The 21,812-nt window shown below is 40.0% G+C and overlaps 1 protein-coding gene across 1 annotated transcript in view; it reads left to right on the plus strand.

Annotated features, from left to right (window-relative positions):
- LOC102045333 (ubiquitin-associated protein 2-like) overlaps window positions 1-21,812 on the plus strand; it is an 85,304-nt gene that overhangs the window by 16,437 nt on the left and 47,055 nt on the right. The window contains exons 2-5 of the mRNA XM_031065401.1: window positions 9,621-9,760; window positions 14,856-14,933; window positions 15,799-15,909; window positions 20,450-20,603. Coding sequence (XP_030921261.1) covers window positions 9,662-9,760; window positions 14,856-14,933; window positions 15,799-15,909; window positions 20,450-20,603 — 442 coding nt within the window. The 5' untranslated portion in view covers window positions 9,621-9,661. The remainder of the gene's footprint in view (window positions 1-9,620; window positions 9,761-14,855; window positions 14,934-15,798; window positions 15,910-20,449; window positions 20,604-21,812) is intronic.

A 21,812-nucleotide genomic window follows, 5' to 3' on the forward strand; every position in this document is an offset into this window, starting at 1 on the left:
AAGTGAATCAGACTGTTGGTGTAATTTCACCTTGATACAGCCTGTAGAAGTGACCTGCCTTTAAGCTCGAGATGCTATCAAGCTCTCATTTAAATTTTAAATAGATACTGCACTTTTTACAACAGCAGGACCTTCTACAACCCACACTAGTAATCAAATAGTTCAGACCCAACCCAAACTTGAACCTGAAGTGTATGAAATCGGCCCCTATGTAGTGAAGAATGTAAGTGAAAACAACTGTTGTTCAATCCAGAATGGTCTCTCAAACGTGTTGAGTTGCTAATGCAAATTAACATCTCAAAAATCCAACCAACCCTGCTCCTCTTTCCTAAGAACATCATTTGAAGGCTAGAAAACGTGGTTACAAAGACAAGTATACCTCAGGAGCAAAATAAGGAAAGATCTAACGGATATTAAAGACAAGATTAAGAGTTTTAAATGGAATTGATTCAGAAATACTGATGAATAAACTGGCCACTGCAGCAGGTGGCCTAACAAAATTGAAGCAGCCTTTACAGTCATCTCTATTGGCATTAAGAACTAGCCAGTGGCAGATTTCAAAAGTACTGCCAAAGTGAGAAAAGGCCGGGGACCAAGACCACAAGTTAATAGTAGAAGCACTTAGTACAGTTCAAGATAACGTGTCTTTAGCTTTCAGTTGTATACAAGCACAGTTATGGATGCAAGCAACAGCAGCTCTGATCATATGGGAAGGGGGTGAAAGTAATTTCCCAGCTGAAATTCGGAAAATTGTCTGGGATAATGCGATTGATTTTGAAAAGAAGTTTCAATCCTGGTAGACTATGGTAAATGTCACCTATGATCCTGCTTCTAATGTAGCCACTGCCTTTGTGCTTACCATTTGTGCTTACCATACGTAATGCGACTGTTTACATTATCCACCCCATCATTACACTAAGATTAAACCGTGAGAAAACAGTACCCTTCAGAACATAGAGTGTGAGCACAAAAGGTGAATGAAAAGTGGCAAACAGTAAACTTAGAATCCTGCATTACTAGAGAACAGATAAGATTCATTTGTGAAAGCAATACTATTAATGCCCAAGATGTGTGTGTAGACAAAATGCACATGTTTCATCAGTAAACAAATACACCATACTGAATGATAGAGGTACTCTGTCCCTAGCTCTAACTGCTGTTTTAGTAATTCTCTTCTTCCTTTTACAGTTCTTTGCTGTGCTAGTTGGCCACTGCAAGTGTCTCTTGCCCTGCTCTGTTTTCCATGTAGATGAAACAATCTGTTCTTCACTTGATATCTCATTTCCCATTGTGTCCCCAGTCGCTCACCTGTGCTCCAGGTGTCGAAATCTGTCAGGTCCGGACCAGGCAGCATCCGCTGCTGCTCTCAGTGCTACGCTGGGCTCCATCTCCGGCTGCACCTCTCCCTACAGCCCATCCCAAATCACATCGGGTTACTGTGGAGATGGCCACTATACAGTTTTAGAGGGCTTCTCTTACATGTCTGTGCAGCTCTGACTCTGCCTCTCAGAGCTCCATGTTGCTTTTGTTCCAGTGCTTGTTTTTCACTTGATATGTAATTTCTTATTGTGTCTTCAGCGGCTCACTTGTACTCTAGGTGTTGAAATATATCAGGTCCAGACCAGGCAGCATTTCTTGCTGCTCTCAGTGCTATGCTGGGCTGCATCTCTGGCTGCACTTTGCTTTACAGCTCAATCTCGAATCACATCGGGTTACCGTGGAGATGGCTATTATACAGTTTTAGAAGGCTTCTCTTACATGTTGTCTGTGCAGCTCTGACTCTGCTTCTCAGAGCTCCATGTTACAGCTTGTGTTTTGCTGCACACACTGCCATTTTGGGGGAACTCAGCACTGTCTTGGGTCCCCTCTGGACTGCAGTTATACTTTGGCAGGGGGCACGGGGCTTGCTCCAATGCACTAAATAAGCAAAGTGTGTAGCGTCTGCTTCTCATATCTAGCACTCTTCTTCTTGGGGGTGGCATCTCATACATTGTCTGGACTTCTAGGCTCTATGGTTTGTTTGGCTATAGCTCATCTGAATTTTTAGACTCTCAGGCTCTTGGTCTGCTTGATTCTACTGTCTTATTTCTCTTGGGTTTGTAGTCATCTTCTTGAATCACTTTGGGATCATATTGCTTAATATTTAAGTCTTTTTTCTTAAGCTACTGAGACAGAGTAGAAATTCTCCAGAGTAGAAATCCATTTTGATTTAGGTCAAATGTACATCTTTGAGTCTGTGGTTAGAAAACATAGCTATGTAGCCTGACTGCAAAGCCTAGCCTCAGGAGAACTGATTCAATGAAAGACAGAGATAAGGGGGGGAAAGACAGAAAGTGATAAAGAGAGACAGAGAGACTGCTGTGAAAGCAGGTCAACCTGACCTAAGAATTCTTTCTGATAAAGAAGAACTAGCAGCAAATGTCACGCGAAATTCGTAAAAATGAACGTGTATAAACCTATTGTGAAATTGTATGCATATGTATTTGAGAGGAGGATAAAAAGGGACCTGAAGTTCCCAGAAGTATGCATGTCTTTTAAAGAGAGTAATCTCCGCATACGTCCGGCGCTGTAATAATAAACATACCGGCTTTACAACTTTCACAAAGTTGTGGAGTTTTTAGCTATCTCCACAAAACACTACTACAGGATCACTACTGCTCTTTCTACAGTTTTCTACTTAAATCACCATGGGATCACGTCAGAATCACGTCAGGGTCACCAATTCTTGTCATATTTCAAAAGTCTCATACCTTCTTGGTGATTTCTCATGGGCATCTCTTTGCAACACTGACTCTTTCACAAAGCAGCTAACTGACTCTAGTTCCCTTCACAGCACAACTGATTAACTCTCTTCACAACCACTTAACTCACTCTTCACTCGTCTTCTTATTGGACACAGCTGTGGCTTATTAAGAGCAGGCTTGTTCTTAATCTTTGGTGATTATTACAGCTGCATTTTTTCAAGTGTGAGAGTACTTTTTGCACTATGTACAGCTGCAACTCTTCAGAAGTGAGATTACTTTCTGCACTGTTTTCTTACATTCTGTCTCTCTGCAGAGGACTTGGAAATGGAGGTGTTCCTTTCCTCCTGTAGCAAGAGGAAGTAGAATGTGTGCATGGCTGTGCAAGCACCAGGGTTCACCTCTGAGCCACTGTGGTTTCTCTGTTTCCTGACCCGAGATACTGAATCAGTCCAGGACAGCATATGGTGTGCTGAGTGATGGGAATACATTCTCTCTTCTCCTTTGGTAGTTTTTCACAGAATCAACTAGGATGAAAAAGATCTTTGAGATCATAGTCCAACCTATCACCTAACACCACCTGGTCAACTAGACCATGGCACTAAGTGCCACATCCAGTCTTCTCTAATCACCTCCAGTGATGGCAACTCCACTACCTCCCTGGGCAGCCCATTTCAATGCCCAGTCACTCTGTCTGTGAAGAACTTCTTCCTACCGTCCAGCCTAAACTTCCCCTGGTGTACCTTAAGACTGTCTTCTTGTTGTGTTGCTGGTCACCTGGGAGAAGAGACTGACCCTCACCTGGCTACAACCTCCTTTCAGAGAGGGTTTGCATAAGGAAAGCCTTTTCTATGACAGAGAACAAGAAATTAGGTCCTTCTATCAAAGATGACAGGAACATGTATTTAATTTTTCTTTCAGGTCTTGGAATATCAGACAGCCAAGACGTTTTCTTCAATTATTACTCAGCAAAGAAACATACTTTTAAAATGAACTTACTGTTGCCCCTTCCTCACATGGTCCCCATGATGGCTGCCTCTCAAAGAGAATTCCTATTTTCTATATATTATATTTCTGTGTGGACCAGTTCAGCTTTTTTTTTTCTTTTCCCCCTCTCTCTCTCTATTTCATGGCAATAGCTGTGGTCTGGTCTGTGTTATGGTCTAGTAAGATCCTCTAGTTGTGATGGTCCTGAGAGTGGTGCTTAGACATGTAGACTAACTGCATGTTATTTTCTAACTGTGTTACTTAAAGTTATGTTACAGTCAGTGGTAAGTGCTGGTAACTAGTGCATCTTGCAGGTCCTTGCAATCATGAGGCTTATAATTAGGACAGGGATCAGGATTTTATTCTTTTGGCATGTGGAAGTTCAGCTCGTTGCTATCTGAAATGGTGGTGTTCTTGCAGAAAGGCATCAAAAGATGACAATAGTGACTTTGTCGATATTGATGTTTGAAACATAAGGCTGAGTCCTCTGAATCTTTGAGGACATTCACTCTCTTGATTTTCCAGAATCAGGGCAAATGAGGAATGTTGTTTTATGACATCAGCAGAGCTAAGTGGGTTTTGCTAACCAGGTTTTTAGTAGTCTGAAGATTGCCTTGGTTGTGTGAAAGATAAAGCCCTAGGTTGAAGTTATTTAGACTTCTCCAATTTTGGTGCATTTGTCCTTAGTTATTTTTTTTTTAAATACCAGTGAAAGTTGATTTTGGGGAAGTTTAGATTCCTCCTTCAGAAATTTATGTATGAATAAGGGTACTTGTTGCATCTGAAGTTTGAATGTTTATGAAGAAGTTGAGGGCAAGTCTGTTGGATGTTTATTGGGTGTAGCTGGCAGATTTTGATTAAAACAAGGATAATCATCAGCAGTATATACTAAAATGTAAAGCATCTGTTAGGCAGAGACACTGGGATAATAGCAAAGATAGATATTGTAAGATTAGAAAATTTTATTTTTTAAATAATGCTAATCATATTGCTTGACTTTCATGATTGAAACTTGCTCTACTAGTGGAAAACATGTCCTGTTCAGTCCCCCTTCCACATCATGCTTTTGAGAGGGGCTCTCGATGTGTAACCAGCCATTGCCTAACTCCAGTCTTTTGATGGTGAACATTTCTTTCTCTTACAAAACAATGCTGTCTTTATTTGCAAGACCTATTTGTATATTTCTCTTGCTCTGTATAACATTTGTTTAGGAATAGTAATCCTTGAAATGAATATTTTTTTGCTGGTAGTGAAAAAGTATTGATTTCTGTAGATTGGGGGTGTTCTTAGGTCATTATAGATTGAATTGACAAAATAATAATTTTGACTAACAACTCAGTGGGTTTTAAGAGTGTTCACTTGTTTATTCAGTATGCTTTGCTAACATAAGTGAAAGTGTATATGTTAGTTTATATGTTCGTGTTGGTACTCTGGCCACTCCCAGCAATCCTCTTTTATTGGTAAAACATGAAAGTGTACTGATAATACATTTTCTCTCTCCTGTGATGTTCTGCCAGTGATGCAGGTCTACTCCTGGCCTTCAATATTCTTCTTATTTACCACAGAAAACTAAGATGAGACAGAAATCCTCCCAGGATCCATAAGCTCAGGTTTGGTGTTATTGGCTTGGGACATTACAGACACTGAGTAATCAGCACCACTCCTGAGGAACATCTGACTCTTGGAAACTTTTTTCCTTTCAAGCAGTAATAAAGGTGGTGAAATGCTTTAGACAACAGCTACAGACATGTATGTTTTACTCCACATTTTTTCTTATACTTATATCATGCTACTGCATAGCAGTAAAATCTACACTCATTGTACATGTACAATAGTCATGCTATCATGAAGCAGTATCCTGCAGCCTTTTCCCAGCCCTGTCATTGTGAGAAATCCTGAGTAACTTTGCGATTACAGTATTGTGGTTTAGGAATGGTATTCTCCAATTTAGTGCTCCCACTAAAACTGCTGCTGCTTGCTCCCCCCTCCCTTTCCCCTCTTCCCCCTGTGGGTTACTGTAGAGGAGAATTGGAGGCAGGAAAGGTAAAGATCAAGGGCTGAGATAAGAACAATTTACTGGAAACAGAAATGAGAGAAAAAAAATGAAGACTAACAGCAGCAATAATAACAAAAGTGTACAAAAGAGAGTGGTTCACATGCAAAATGCTCACCCTGACCACTCCCTCTGGCTTGGAACCTGTGCTACCCAAGGGGTAAGGATAAAAAGAAATAAGACTCTCCTGTTGAGTCACTAAGCTGAGAGTAGACCCCCTTGCTACACTGCGCCCCGACTTGACCAACAGTTTAGGCCCAAAGGTTTTAACCGCACTTAATTGATAGCTTAAGTTAAACAATTTAACTAAGGACTAATGTAGAATTTACAATAGCAGAATAGTAACTCACCAGCCAATTTACCTACAAATCTAAAGTACTTGAGAATGTATGAGAGCAACGTTCCTAGTCCATTTACTATAGCATATTCACACTCACATGCACAGACCTAAAGAATATGTACAAGGTATATACCTATGAAAAATTCCCTTTGAAATCAGTGATGTACTCACATTGGATGCCTTTGCATCTTCTCAGTGGGTAAAGGGTTGAGCCTTGAGGAGTGGGGGTATCAGCCTGGGATCTGTCATTGGCATTCAGCGATCCTCCAAGTATAGCAAGTTTGAGAGTTTGCTGGCTCTGAGAGGCCCACTCAGAGGGAGGTTGCTGGTCACAGCCTGCTGTGGTCCAGGAAAGCTCAAAGGGTCTCACTTTGGACTGCTGTTTATAGGGCTTCAAGTGAGTGGGCTTTAGTCATAGTAATTTTCTATCTTGGCCACAATTTGGGGCAGTAACTTTCTTTGAAAGTTCAATAACAAATGTTAGTCCACTTGGATGGTTATTTGGGCAGGAAAAATAAGTTTCCAAAGCTGTTTGTTAAAAAGCGCGAGCTCTTTAAACAGCACCAGTTTCTGGGAGCAGACAGTGTTTCTGATAAGCTCAAGAGGAGCTCAGCCCAGGTGCTGCTGTCAAGGCCAAGGCCTAATGTGCATTTCTCAGATCATAGTGTGGCCCAAGGGTGGAGAGGGGATGCACCACCACACTCTAACTAGTATAGTGCACTATCTTAAAAGCAATTATATTAAAGCTAGAAAAAAACAATTATTAAGTAGAGATTGATATTACCCATACAAATGACTGTGGGCAAATCTGTTGCTCAGTCTCATGGAATAACCTTGGGGGGCATCCCCACTCAAGGAAGGACTCTCCACATGTCCTCCAAGAAAGGATAATATTAGAAGACCCTACCATTAAAAAAGCAGGACTGGGCTTTTATACTGGTGTTTGACTGTCAGTCAACAGCTGTGTCAGCTCAGCAACTTTAGATAAGTTATCAGTACTATCACTTGTTGGTTCCTTTATCTCTGGTACTTTACCAGGTCTGCCATATTTTTACCTCACTATCAGGATGTTTTAACTTTGAGGCTGATGAGTCAGGCTGGCTTTCAACACCAAAAGCCTCCAGACAGAGCATCCTGCTACATCCCTATCTTATTAGTAATATCCCACTTAAAGCTCAAAATTATAGTTACTATGGTAATTCGAAGGCAGTTGCTAACTGCCCTCCTCTTTCCTGTTGCCTTGGTACTTTAAAGTAGGTGTGGTGAAGGTATGTCCATGCCAGGGAGGTGTAATGTTGCCCTGGTCAGTGCACTGTTGGTGGTGGAGCAGGGCCCTTCAGCTGCTTTTTGTGCTGGGGTTGGGCTGGTTGTTGTGTCTACTGCCAATTGTGCTTTAAGATGACTATTATATCTGAAATGGATTATAACATGCCCATGTTGGCTTGATGGAGACCGTCAAACTGCGGGTGTGTTTCCACAGTTGTCTGAAGCAAGTGCAAGTTCATACTGCTGCCAGGAAGAGGCTCTTACTATCACTGGTTTTTTGCTTCAGACCTGTTGCCAAATTGTGCTGCTCATGAGTTGCAGTCAGCAAGATGAGGACATTCTCTAAAGATCTTGTTATATTCAGGTTGTTTGGGCTGTTTTCACAGCAAGCTGATCTTCCTGTGCTGCTTCATCCCCCCAGGAGTTTCAAATATTTGCATGCATGTCTTTTTCCTTAAAGTACCCTTTCATCCTGAAAAATAAACCTGGATTAAACAACAAATTGAGACCCAGTGGAGTTAACATAGCTTAAATCACAGTGGGCTAACTCCAGACTATCATAAGTGAAGTTATTAGCTTGTCTTTCAGAGAGACTAGTGCTCTCTGTCATGTTCTCTATAAGGGTGCTTGGTTTTATTTTTTTCATTGCTTATTGTGCTATGCTCAAATTGTGATGAGTTGATTGATACTTTATTTGTTGAGTACCCATTCATTGTGAATGCCAGTGAGCAGCTTGCATCAAAGCTGCTGCCCTGACAAGTTGCGTGCTGAGGTATCGATTTAGGGCGTCCTCATTGTAGGGAATAATGTGCTCTGACTCCATGATTCAGAAGGCTGAACAAATGCTTTATTAAGCTATATTATATTACACTAATACTATATTAAAACTATACTAAGAAGATAGTATACTAAAAAGATATTACACTAAAAAGATGCTAAAGAAAAACCTGTGACTGAGACAGTCATGACACAGCTTTGACCCAATTGGCTAATCAATCTAAACAACTATCAGCAGAATCCAATTAACAAATCACTCTCGGCAAGCAATCTCCATAACACATTCCATATGTGCCAAACAACAGACGCAGCAAGCAGAGATAAGAATTGTTTTCTCTTCTCTGAGCTTCTCACTACCTTCCCCAGGAAAAATCCTGGGAGAGAGAATTATGTCTCTCTGTTCAGAGAATGTAAATACCACATTGAGGCACGTTCGTACTTCTGGGCTGCAGTAAAGGCACTTTGCTGCTTGTTTGCACATCTCCTGCCCAGGTACACCACTTGTAGGTTGTCTTTAGTTCCCTAAATTTGCAGGTTTTACTTCCCAGTGTCATGGGACAGAAACCAGGCAATCAACTCTGACCTGACCAGTCACGAGACTGTTTCCTGTTATAGTAACTATAAGCCATACTTGTAAATTAACCTTGTTTCAGATGCTGTAAAAACACAGGGAGAATAATAAATTTCTTGTTTCAAAGTAATTGTAATGATAGAGAATGAATTAGAATGAAAGCTGACTACCACAAATGGGATAGCACGGGTGGGTGTGTGTGGTTTGAGTTTTGTTTTCTTTTGTTGCCATACAACCAATGTATGTTTAAAGCAGGGTAATAGGTAGTTTTGTAAATAATTTCTTAAAGTGGGAAGGAGAACATAAAAATATTGGCTACAAAGGCTGTAGTTAAAGGTAAGGATCATAATTTTTCTATAAGAGAGAATGAGAGAGTGGGAAGTAGAGTGGGCATTGTCTATGACTTCATGTATGTGTGCAGGAAAGCAGTTTAATGATAGGGAAGAAAGGAATGGCCTGTGTTGTGAATGTGACTTCTGTTTTCATTCTGAGTGGGTGTGAGTAGTTAAATTCTAGGCATCAAAACAAGACAGCAGATATTAAAGAAATCTAAGGAGTGATCCAGCTGGAGCTGGAATTTCAGCAGAGTAGCAGATAGAAAAGTCTATATGTTAAATAACTGGGAAAAGCTGTGAGATCCAGATGTTGTCTGGAAGTAGAGATCTGGACAGATCAAAGTCAGCTAACAAAAATGCTTTTTATCCACTTCATTTACCCCTTTACTGTAAAGATTGCAATAAATCCAAAAATAGTGTCTTGAAGCTGCTTTCTCAGGAGTCTCTGTATAGAGTTTGTGGTAAAGGCAGGAAGAGTTCAATCTACTACATTTGTATATTATTGGGGTATAGAATCAGTATCCTGCCTTAACTCTTTTTTTCCTTTCAGATTTTCTATTTTGTACATACATTGTTTTGTATATACTGTATATGATGACTTCGGTGGTCAGTGAACGTACCCGGGGTACTAGGGACAAAATGCAAATTTCAACCTCTCAGCCAACACAACCACAGAAACAAGTAGTACAGGTACGTGCTGCTATATAATCTTCTTTGAATTGAAAGTGAGCATGCAATGATTTGTTTCTTCCCCAAGTCAGTAAAAACTGGGAAAAGATGGGGGTGGGGGGAGGTTATGGTCTTATTTGGAAAAGTCTGTTTGTTTGATATCTTGCTTTAATTGCTTAGTTATCCAGCACAACATTAAGTTGTCCCTGTATTCTTGTCTCTGAAGGAGCTTTGTGTTCTTCAGCAACATTTCCCATGAGTGAGGAATTCTATGCCTATCCTTGTCAGGATTTCTGTCCTGTTACCTTAGTGTCTTCAGAGCTCAGCTCTTTCATATGCCAGCCTCATGATGCTAGAAAATTTCTGGTCAATAGAGGAATTTGGGTGGGTGGGAAAAGCTTTGTTAGATCCATGTTGTGTTCTACAGCATGGTTCAGCATATTTAGAGGTCACAAAATCCTAAACTTCTTGTGCAGTGCCTTCACAAAGTGAAATGAAGATGGTTGTCCACTAGCAGACTAAAGTTATTTTGAGTATCTGCAAGATGGAAATTAAGCTCTTACCCCATTGTCTTGGTTCTCAGTAGCAGAATATTCAAGTTGTGCTTGCCTGGGTGAAAGTGCAAAATGTCTCTGTTCCTGGCAACTCATTATTCTTTTGTCAGGTACTTTTCAAAATTTGATTAAATTCAAGAATTGCCTCAGTTCTCAGTCTAGAGGTGCTCCCCTGGGAAATTGTCTTATTTTCTAGACTGATCTTTAACATGGAGAAGCTCTTCTGCTCTGTACAATATTAATTATGTGATCTCAAGCCCTTATCTCCTTGTGTTACAGTGCTTTGCATAGTGGTGATTCATGCTAATGTGTGGGTTTAGAAAGTGACTTTCAACAAATGAAGTTGAATTTGGTTTTGCTTTATAACAAGTAAGTATGCAGGAGTATAATGAGCAGGTTGACAGAAGTGATGGCTTCCCCTTTTTTGATGTTTGCCAGACAGTGGAGTACTCTGCCCAGTTTTGGGTTCCCTAATGCAAGGCAGACATTGGCAAATGGGAGCAAGCCCAGTAAGGAGCTGTGAAGATGGTTGAGAGGCTGAAACACAGGATGAATGAGGGGTGACTGAGGGAACTGGATTTGTTCATCCCTAAGAAGGCAAGGCCAAGTTGTCTTCTATTCAGATACCTCATGAAAGGGTATAAAAAAGGTGAAGCCAGCCTCAGAGACAATGGCATGAGTTGGAACACTGGAAATTCCAGCTGTTAAATGGGAAAAAATTTGTTTACCACAGACACTGTCATGGATTAGAGAGGTTGTGGGATCTCCATCTGGCTTCAAGCAGCTGCTCTAATGGGACATGTTCTCAGTGGGAGACTGCACTATCACTAGGGTATATTTGCAACTGATGTGATTCATTGATTTTAAGCATTAAGTCTTAGACCTTTTTCTGCATTTTTTCCCACTTATTCTACCTCTTGCCTAATATATATTGGTTTGGTTATTTCAGTGGAAAATATGATTATTTAATATACAGCAGACATGTTTTAGTGCACTGTATATTTTTATTGTTTAGATCAGATGAACCTCCCTCCTTATGCTTTACAGATCAACAGAAACGTGGGATGATACTATTCAATTACCACTGATTCATTTTTTCAATGTAGAATTATGTTACTTTCTCAAATGGAGATTTCATTGTCATAGTCACATTGAACATCATTTAAGTTATTTAAGAAATTACATCACAATTCTTTTTCGTTGTTTCGGGATAATAAATATACTATTTTATTTTAAGATCTGGGCCTATTACTGTCACATTGTGTTTTGCGTACTTCTGTTTTCTGGTAGTTCAAAGTTGTTAAAAATTTCCTTCACTCTGTTATGCTGCAAAGATAATGTATCTTGTAAGGTTGAATGAAGTTCTAGCTATCTTAAGATGCTACCATTTTCTTAGTTGCAATTAAAACTTAATTATACTGTTTTATAGGATACTACAATGACATTTATAACAATGGTGCCTTAAAAATGAAGAAGAAACATTCACTGGGGAAAAATAGCAAGACTTTTTGTGACATTAATTTGGTGTTTGTATAGTAAACACATCTTGTGGCGTTTTGTTGAGTTTTTTTTTTCTTCTGAATCTTCAGTTCTATCTGTGTGCAATCCACTGGCATAAATGTTAGTGATATTGCACCTGCTTGTGTTTCTAAGCTTTCTCCTTACACAGGAAAGCTAAAGAAAGATATTGTTGCTCATTTGATAGTATTATAAAATTTGTATATTTTTGTCTTCTAACACGGACTTGAAAAAGGTTGGTTTACAGAAGAAATGAATCTCAATGGTTTCCTGTTTCTGGTCAAATATCCCATCATGTCTTTATAGAAATTACATTGAATGTTTATATTCTGGATATCTTTAAAGAAAATCTCTTCACTAGCTAAAAAGTTGCTATGGGCATGAGGAGGCTGAAGTCGGAGCAAGAAGATCGATCATCAGGACTTAATTTCTGAAACCAGCAGACCTTTTATTTTTGCTCTCTGCTGAGCTCTCAATAGATACAAAGAGTAAGCTCCTTTACACAGAGCACCACGCTGATGCGGGAAGCTTTTGTGGAGGGCGGCACCAGGGCTGGCACAGGGAATTCCAGAGCAGGCTCTCCTCTTTTGTTACTGATTGGCATATGAAGCTGTCAGCCTGTCAGCGTGACACTTTGAAAATGTGAAGTAGTGCAGAGTATTTAGCTCTCTTACTGTCTTAGTTTAAGGCAATTATATGGAGTGGAGACTCCACAATGAGTTACCTTCTCATAGTTTTAATCACTCCTCTTTCACCAATAAGGAGAAATGAATGTGAGAAGATATAAGTGAAAAAATAACAGTTTACTAAAAAGAAAAAAACAGCAATAACCACTAGATACAAAGGTGCTGAGTCACCTCGTCCCCCTGGGAACAAAGAAAACAAGATGGTGGAGAAGCCCCGAGAGAAAACAAAGGAAAATCAACACAGCAACTGAGTCTGCTGTTCCACAACTCCTTTCTCTCTCAAACAACTGACAGGGGACAGGGACAAAGCACAACTGGGAAAAAACCCTATTTTTGTCCAAAAGGCTTCAATGCTGCTGAAACACTGGAAGAAACTTCCCTCCTTGGCATGGCTAGAACTGGAGCAACAGCTGGAAAACTTGTGGAGAATGGGTCTGACTCCTCCTTGGAGAATGGCAGGTGGCTGGAACTGGAGTAGCAGCTGAAAAACTCATGAAGAAAGGATCCCAACCCCTCCTCATGAAACAACAGGCAGCAGTAGCAAAGGTGTTTCAAAATCTGCTCTGAAGTAGCTTTGGGTTGCGAAATGCAGCTTTGTGGGTTGTGACTGGGAGACCTGCCCAAGGCAACCCCTTTGGGAGCCCAGAGAGAACAAGAGGGCTCATTGGTGTGCATTCTCTGTTTTTAAAAGGACTCAGCCCCCCTCCTTTCCCTGAACTGGGGTAAAACACACAAGTTCCACTTCCTGGGTTGTCAGGTCTTAAAGAGACTAATAATCTTGGGCAGTTTGGCATGGAGAAGATATGAAATACATGAGGTTTTTTGGGTCATCTAGGTCACCTAGGACAGTTACAAATGCTGATTGTCTTGGAACATTGAGCAAAGTAAATATTACTTCCCTCAAGGAACTGGGACAGCTGCAGTAACTTCTCAGCCAATAAGCAGCTGGTGTTTTATGGTGGAATAATTTTTTAGACTCAGGATTTACACTTGGTGATCTTCTCTAAAGCTTGCATTTGTGGTAAACTCCAAAAGTGAAGCAGTTTGAGACTGATTAAGTCTGAACTCATGAGGTACAGAATTTCATGTGAGTATCCTGTGAAGTGAGACTGCCTAGGATGAATCCTTTCTGTCAAGAATTTTGGGGGATGATGTGTTCCCCTTCTCAATAATGAAATCTTCTGCAGTACATCAACTTGCATTTTGGGTCCTGGTTCTCTTCAGTATCAGCCTTCTCTAGCATGAGATAGTAGCCTCTTCTGTTTGGGCAGAAATCAAATGAGGTCCAAGTTCATGTAGCATACAGTTATCTTTGGTATTTTCATGGGAATACAGTTAAGTAGGCTGCAGATGCTGCACTATGAAGAGCAGCCTGTATGATGTGCCGTTAATGTTTTTGAGTAGTTTTCTCTTTAGGGTAGCCATAGCCTATTTGGGTTTATGGCTCTTTACTGCATCAATCCATTTTAGTCTTTCAGTTTTTGGAGAAGTTGCTGGCATGGATTTGTTGTCCAGAAATGTTACAAAAGCACCAAATATTTTGTCAAGAGCAAGATTTTTTAGCAATTTTCAGAGACTAGTATTCAGTTATAAAAAAGGAAGTTCAGCTGTTCATGAGCAGAATCTTGAGGCATGACTCAGTCTCATGCTCATAAAACTGCAGTCAGGTGGTTATTGGGAGAGGTGTGGAAGGTGATGTGAACAGGGGTCATCAGAGATTTGGTAAATTTAGAAATACCATTGTCAGTTTGTTATGATAAAACTATCTCTGGAGTGGTAGATACTAAATAAAAGAAATATCAAAGTGTAAGCTTCTGTGGTAAATTCTATTATATGGTTGTCTTGTCTATGTGGTGAGCTTTAACTGTGGTTCAAACACATTAGAATATGTTGAAATTGCTTCTGTTCTAGCTAACTTTTTAACTATAAAATGGGCATAGAGATGTTAATCCCTTCCCTGTAGCACTGCTGTGCTTGTTGTGTATATTCTTTTTGAGAATCTTGAGAGAAAAAAAATAAAGTGACACTAGTGACCAGTGACAGGCCTGATGTTGTGTCAGGGGAGGGCTAGGCTGGATATCAGGAAAAGATTCTTCCCCCAGAGGGTGGTTGAGCACTGAACTGATTTCCCAGGAAATGGTCATGGCCCAAGGCTGCCAGAGCTCCAGGAGGGTTTGGACAATGCTCTCAGGCACAGGGTGGGATTGTTAGGGTGTCCTGTGCAGGGCCAGGAGTTAGACTTTGATGATCCTTGTGGGTCCCTTCCAACTCTGTGTATTCTGTGATTGTGATAACTAGGAGATACTTTTAAAAAAATTAGTTAAATTTTGTGTACTTTATTTGATGTTTGTTTTTCAGGCAACAGCAGAACAGATTCGCCTTGCTCAGATGATCTATGATAAGAATGACACAGATTTTGAAGATAAAGTGAAACAAGTATGTTTCTTATGATACAGAGTTTTTATGCCCTGTAACAATGCTGACTTGTGTTTTGGAGGTAGAGCATGTTTCTGATTAGATGAAGCCTTTTTCACAAGGATAGAAATTTAACTAGAAAAAGGTGCTCTTATTGCCCTGTAAAGTCTGTTTTCAAGAAATTGTGTGGTAGTATAACTATGACTGTATGGTTATACTGGTGTATTTTCCTTTGACCTTTAAGCCAAAACTCATCTGTGCTGATCTCTTCCAGACTATATCTCTTTAGTATGGTCACAATTGAATAATTGTCAGAATAAAGAATGCATTCAAGTTGTCCATGTGTACACACACATGGGAAAAATGTCACCCGTGTAAACTGAGTTTGCCAATATAGTGGTTGTTTTTCAGGAAAAGTAAAAACCATAGAATCATAGCTTAAAGGTAAATTGAGGTATTATTTTAAAAAATAATTTGACCTCCCAGAGCTGTGTATGCAGCTTTATTGACTTTTCCTTTGTAAAACCTCCTCTGAAGCATTAAGTGCTTTTTGTTGTTATAAACTTGTTTTGGTGATGTGCCAGAAGTGAAGTTTTGTACTTCCTGAAGCCATAGTACCCTCATCAATAATGCCTCTAGCTGTGCTGGTGGGAAGGACAAGAATTAAGTTCTGCATAGGAAATCTCCAAGCATAAAGTTAAAGGGGAAAAAAAAAGTGAGAGTGCGCTTTTGTGATTATAATTTAATTTGTGTTTACCTTTATTTAGGATTTTAGTTTGCTCTGACACAGTAGCTTATGCGTGTTTTTTTGAATCTGTGGTGATACTAACTCTTATTTTTACAAAGATAATTTGAATATTTTAACATGTCTGACTCTTACTGCCAGCTTATGGAAGTGACGGGGAAAAACCAGGATGAATGCATAGTGGCACTACACGATTGTAATGGGGATGTGAACAGAGCAATCAACATACTTCTGGAAGGAAGTTCAGACACGGTAAGGTTTTACTTTCCTATTAAGCTGTTTTTTTGTTTCCACTTCTTAGAAGTGATTGGGAAAGTCACATTGTGGAAGCTTTCAATTTCCATGCCTCCAAATTCTTTTGGAGGAAATGGAGACCAGGACAGCTTTTCTGCTGCATGCATACCTTAGACTAGGCTGAACCTTGAAAATGTTGTAGGTGTTTAGCTGATTTCTTGCAGAATCTTTTGGTTTTCATTTACATACAATAATTTTAACTCTGCAGCAGAAATCATTGCTCTGTCAGACACAGGCCTGTTTTTTTGCTCCAGTGTTTGTAGTGATGCCTAGAGAGGCTACCTGGAACAGAGGCTAGACAGTGTTAAAGGAATAAAGTAAGTATTTATTAAAAGGCCTTAAAAGGATACACCTTGGGCAGTACAAGAGCCTGGCTGTGGCTCTACGCAAGATGGACAACCGGTCGTGAGTTTTCACACTTTTATAAGTTTTGGTCCATTTACACATTGGGGTTAATTGTCCAATTGCAGCTTCAGGTTATGAAGTCACATCCTCCCAGATTGCTCTCCTCAGTTTGCTGTTGTTTATACTTTTTTGGACCTGAAGCTGCAACAGTGTCCTTGGTTCTCAGGCTGGAAAAGGATTGTTTTGTCTAACTAAACTGTGAGGAGAAGTTACTAACACTTTATATGAAGTTCAGAGTCACACACTAAGGCAGTAGAGAATCTAAAAAATATGAAGGCTAAAACTTAAAGCATCAGAAGCACCTCCCAACCATGAGACCCGAGTCTGTTTGCCTCAAAGGATAATCTTTATAAACCTAAAGTGCAGGTAGATATTTTAAGTTGTGCAGCTTATGTAGGTTTGCATTGTCAGTATTAAATTTGGAGGAGGTTTCCACATCTGAAAGTTGCATTGACAGCACTATGAATGGCAAAAGAGGATACAAGTATCCTTTCACTGTTGTTCATTTGCATAACTTCATTGAAAACCAGATAGAGGAGACTAAACAATGTGTATATAACAACAAATAATATTGTTTAGAATGTTATACAGCAATTTTCTATGCCAAGAGATACCAGGAAAATGTCTTGCTGCAGCTCAAGCTTTTGCTGGAGGGACTTCTTACAGTTTGTCCAAGACAGTAAGCTAGATTCCATCTCATCTAAATTGGGAAAGAAACCTGGACTTCCTTTCTTAATGCTGAACATTCCGTATTTCCTGTGATTTGTCAGGATGTGTGGTCTGTCTTATTGTTAATGAGGAAACCCACCCCCACACACCCTAAATCTAGAACACGTACTGTTCTGACTGAGAGGACTTTCTTTCCTATCCCCTTTTCATTTATCAGTGTTGAGGTCATCTAAAACACAGAAATAGATAATGCTGAACAAACTGTCAAGTTGGGAATAGAAGAGAGCATCTCATGATTAAATCTGTGTTGGTAATATGCTGGTTTTGTGTTCTTTTGTACTTCTCATATTTGCCATTTTCTAGTTGAAAATAGTTTTCTGACTGATTGAGAATTTTAAATGCTTCCTTACTTTAGCAAATTTTTTATAAGTGATCATGACATGGAAGAAACTTTCTGAACTCATTTATCAATTAGAAGCAGCATATCCATATATTGTTCTTTTGACAAGTCCCTCTGAACCCACTACACTTTTTAGACAAAATGCAACTCAAACAAATACAGACAATTTGAAGGACTTAAGAAGGAAGGAGTATTAATTAGAAGGGGTTCTCGTCAGAGTGTAAATAAACTTAATGCAAATTTTTGGGCCTCTAACTTGAAGGCTGTTATACTCCAGAACACTTTAACTGTGGATTTGATGTAAGGTTGGAAGCAGAGGTGGTACTAGTTCTGAATGCAGATTCCCAAATATCTTTTTTTTTAGTTTCACTGCTTTGATGCACTGGAAGGTTTTTTTACCTCATTTGGAAGAAGACATGTCTATCCAAATTGAGGAATTAAAAGGAGTGATAGCTAGAATGTCCATTTATAATTTCTTGGTACTTTGCCAGTTTTGTCTTTTTTTAAATGCTGTAATATTTAAGGCTTTATGCTCTGTGACTGTTAGTCTTTATGAAGACTTCACTTGCAACAGTTGTGTCAGTCTGTCTTTGGACAGACAGAGGCTTGTGGATGAGAGTTGAGAAGGGCATGCTTCTTTGCCCAAGACTTCTATTAATTTAACTTCCTACAGTCATAAGATCCATTTTATGTCTGACCATGTGTTACTTCCTAAGCCTTTTAAGATAGAACAGAGGGGACCTTTCAGATTATTCTTCTTTCCATCTAAGACCAGGCCAGCAAGGCAGTTTCTGTTACATATTTTTGAAGGTCAGGCCCACAGCTGTCATTTGGGTTGCCTCAGGCATCCTCAGCTGAAATTGTAAGGGAGCTAATTCATTGCAAAAGGAGACAGATTCAATAGTCTGTGATGGATTCCCATGTCCAGAGGTAGCATCATACTGTATCTGAAAGGACATGCCCAACTTTTTGAGGCTTTCCTCAAAATTATACTGTGGGAAAGCATGGGTCCGATGCTTTTAGAGTCATCCTTTTACTGATCCTTCCTAAGTCATGAAAAACCTTACTAAGGAGAGGCTACTTCCTCTTCAACTTTGCAGACTCACCCAGTTTTGGGCATTTCTTGCAATGGTTCAAAATTTTTGGCATCATGCCCATCAGTAAAATAGTCGTGTGTTCTGAAATTTATAGATTTGGTTCTTGAGTTGTCAGTGCAGGTTGTGAGGCATAGGAAAAAACCCCCAGAGTAAAAAAAGGGTGAAATGTGCCTTTCTGTGTAATGCCAAGGCCAAAGAGAAAAGCTGCTTCAGTAAAAGACAAGAAAATAAAGAGGAGACAGCGAAAAGAGAGATAAAAGAGAGACAGAGACGCTGCAGAACAGGGCAGAGACACAAGAAATTCCTTCTGATAAAGGAGAACTAACAGCAAAAGTCACTGTGAAATTTGTAAAAATGAATATGTATGAGCCTATTGTGAAATTGTATGCATATGCATTTGAAAGAGAGATAAAAAGAAAGACTAGAGTTCACAAAAGTGCGCATGCCCTTTTAAAGAGAGCAATCTCCGCATGCGTCCAGTGCTGTAATAAACATACCGGCTTTTACAACTATCGTAAAAGTTGTGGAGTTTTTCTCCTTCTCCGCGAAACATTTGGGTTTTTTTCTCCTGTGAAATAACTAAAGTTTTAGGAGTATTTTAGTACATAATACAGTTACACAGGCTATGGCAGATGAAGCCATGTGATAGTTACTGGGGGAAACAGTTTTCTGCCTCACAAATAATGTGGTGCTGCTCAAACACATAATTTTGTACTTGTAATCTGTGCTGTCTGTGCTTCGCCTAAGTTGGTTTATGGCAATATCGTCTTCTATACTGGGGATGAAATTGAAAAGTGATTTCAACCTTCTTTCTCACCTATATCATGTAAAAAAAAAAAAACCAAAAACAAAACTATTTTTGTAGTACTTATTGTCTCAAAGGAGATACTGAAACATTGAGTTTATACTTGTAAACTGCTTTGTTACCTGCTTTCTCAATAGAATTAGTTTCCTCAATTCTAGGCATCTTGGACTATCTGATCATTGCCTACCTTGTGAGGGCTGCTGAGTTGCTGTTGTCTGAATTGAGAAGAGATAGGACAGAACCTGAAACTATTGATAGCCAACCTTTTTTGTTGAATGCAGGTGCCTGTCAAAGGTCATGGCTTTTTGTAGTGCTTTACGGTTGATGCCATCTCATTTGCATGTGCAATTTTACCTCTCAAATACCTTACCTAGACAAAAAGCTCCCAGAGATGGGGGCATGTACATAAACCTCTCTGCCATCTTAATGGTTTGCACGTAATACTTTTCTTCTTTGTTTTGCAGCTAACAGCTCAATAGACTAACTGTGCAATTGCATAATATGAGTTGCTGTGCTATTCTTGATGAGTGTTTTAGTTGTTCTATTTTCAATTTCTATAGAGCTGATATGATCCCTGAATTTATTTTAAAGGTGGAATTTAATATTAAAGCCAAAGCTCCAGTTTTCCCATGTTATTGTTTTGCCATTCTGTCTCTTGGTGCTTGAATTTTAGTACATCTGGATAGCAGTTCCCCCTGGCCACGTACTTACTGTCTGTTGTTCAATGATACTTATAAACATTTTTTCATTTCCTTTGGAGAAAAGAATAGCTCTGTACATGCTCCCTTGCTAGATTTATGGAGGTAGTTGAGAGGGAAACTGTTGCTTGCTTTGCAGATTTTCTGTGTTGTGGTCATATCTAGGCTTCCTTGAACTAGTAAAAGTCCATTATAGCCAGAAATATTTGGGATTCTCACATTGCATAAGAAAATCCAACTTTTAAAATGTGTTTCTTTTTCATTTCTTTCAAAAAATACAACATATGTTTCCATTTGTATCAGTGTAATATGTATGTATGGCTGTTTTTTTCCCATGAACTGGAGGGATGTGAGGTAGAAGCATATATAGAGAGCTGTCTCTTCCTTTTTGACTTTTGTATCTAATTCTATTCTATCCAAATAGACTTCTTGGGAGACTGTAGGGGGAAAGAAGAAAAACCTTGGAAAAGAAAGTTTGGAAAACAAAGAGAACAGAGAGAAACAAGGGGACAGAGAAATCAGCCGTGGATGGGGAAGTTCCAACAGATGGGGAAGAGGAGGCAGCCGTGGCCGAGAGTGTATGTATTTGGGTTCATTTTTAAAAATTCAGATGCTTTTTTTTTGCAGCTGAAAATGGTTAAGAGCAAATGCTTAATGGAGTAAAATTTGTCTGACCTATAGCTCAGCACTGAAGGGATCATCTATGCAACAGGTATGCTCGATCTGTCTGTGACTATGTCATGGTTTGACGCTGGCACAATGCCAGTGTCCCCATGAAAATATATGCTCCCTGGTGTCTGCTGTGAGATGTGACCAGGAATAGAGCAAAGCAGGCTCCAACTTAGGAATAAAGAAGAAAAAAACTTTTTTAACCTACAACTATATATAAAGAGAAACACACACAGAACTCGGAATGAAAACCTTCCAAAAAACATTCCTCCTTCCCCCACCAAATTTCCAATACATCCACCCCTCAGATCATCAACTCTCAGTCCATCACCACCCTTTAGATAATCCATTCTCAGTTCATCAAGGAGTGAGGAGTCTCTCTTGTACCATAGGCTTCCCCTGGAAACACAGTTGAGACCTCTTGTGTTTCCATGTCACATGTGGCACCGCCCAGAGAACAGTTGCCATTGTGACATCTTTCTTCCATGCCCAGTGCTCTCACCACTGCACATGGACCAGAGCTGCTTCTAGGGTTCCCCTTTTAAGGATGCTTTGCCCAGTTCCAAAAAAAAGCACAGTCTCTCACTTTTGGGACACCTGTCCCCCCCAAATTCACCCCCTGGGGCCGAGGGGTCTTGAGAACAGAGATCTTCTTCTTCCTTGAAGACGGAGGGCACCACCACCACCTTCCTCACCCGTCGTCTCTGTTCACGCAGTCCTTCACATAACATCACTGCACTCTCTTGGCTCCAAGCCATTGCCTCCCCCCTAAATGCAGTCTCTGTGTCACAGGAAAAATGGTTCTGTCCATGGCTATACAAGAAAAGTGCAGCCAAAGGCCACTCCATCACCTTCTCTCACCTAAGATTCTTCTCAACTTCACTCGTGGCCCATTTCCTCTTATCTCTATCTCTCTTCTCATTCAACTCCAGGAGGATCAGCATTTGTAAGGTTTCCATCATCCAAGAAAAGGGTTAAAAATCTCAGTTTCTGCTTGTTCAGAACTCCCAGGCTGCCCTGCCAGGCACCTGCTTGCCACACCCCCCCTCCCCCTTCTCTGTCTCGGCCGGCCGTGCTATCAAATGTCAAGGTGGCACAGGCACAAGGCACCGGCTCTC

This window comes from Geospiza fortis, unplaced genomic scaffold (genome assembly GCF_000277835.1).
Source record: "Geospiza fortis unplaced genomic scaffold, GeoFor_1.0 scaffold364, whole genome shotgun sequence".
In the NCBI taxonomy this organism is placed as follows: domain Eukaryota; kingdom Metazoa; phylum Chordata; class Aves; order Passeriformes; family Thraupidae; genus Geospiza; species Geospiza fortis.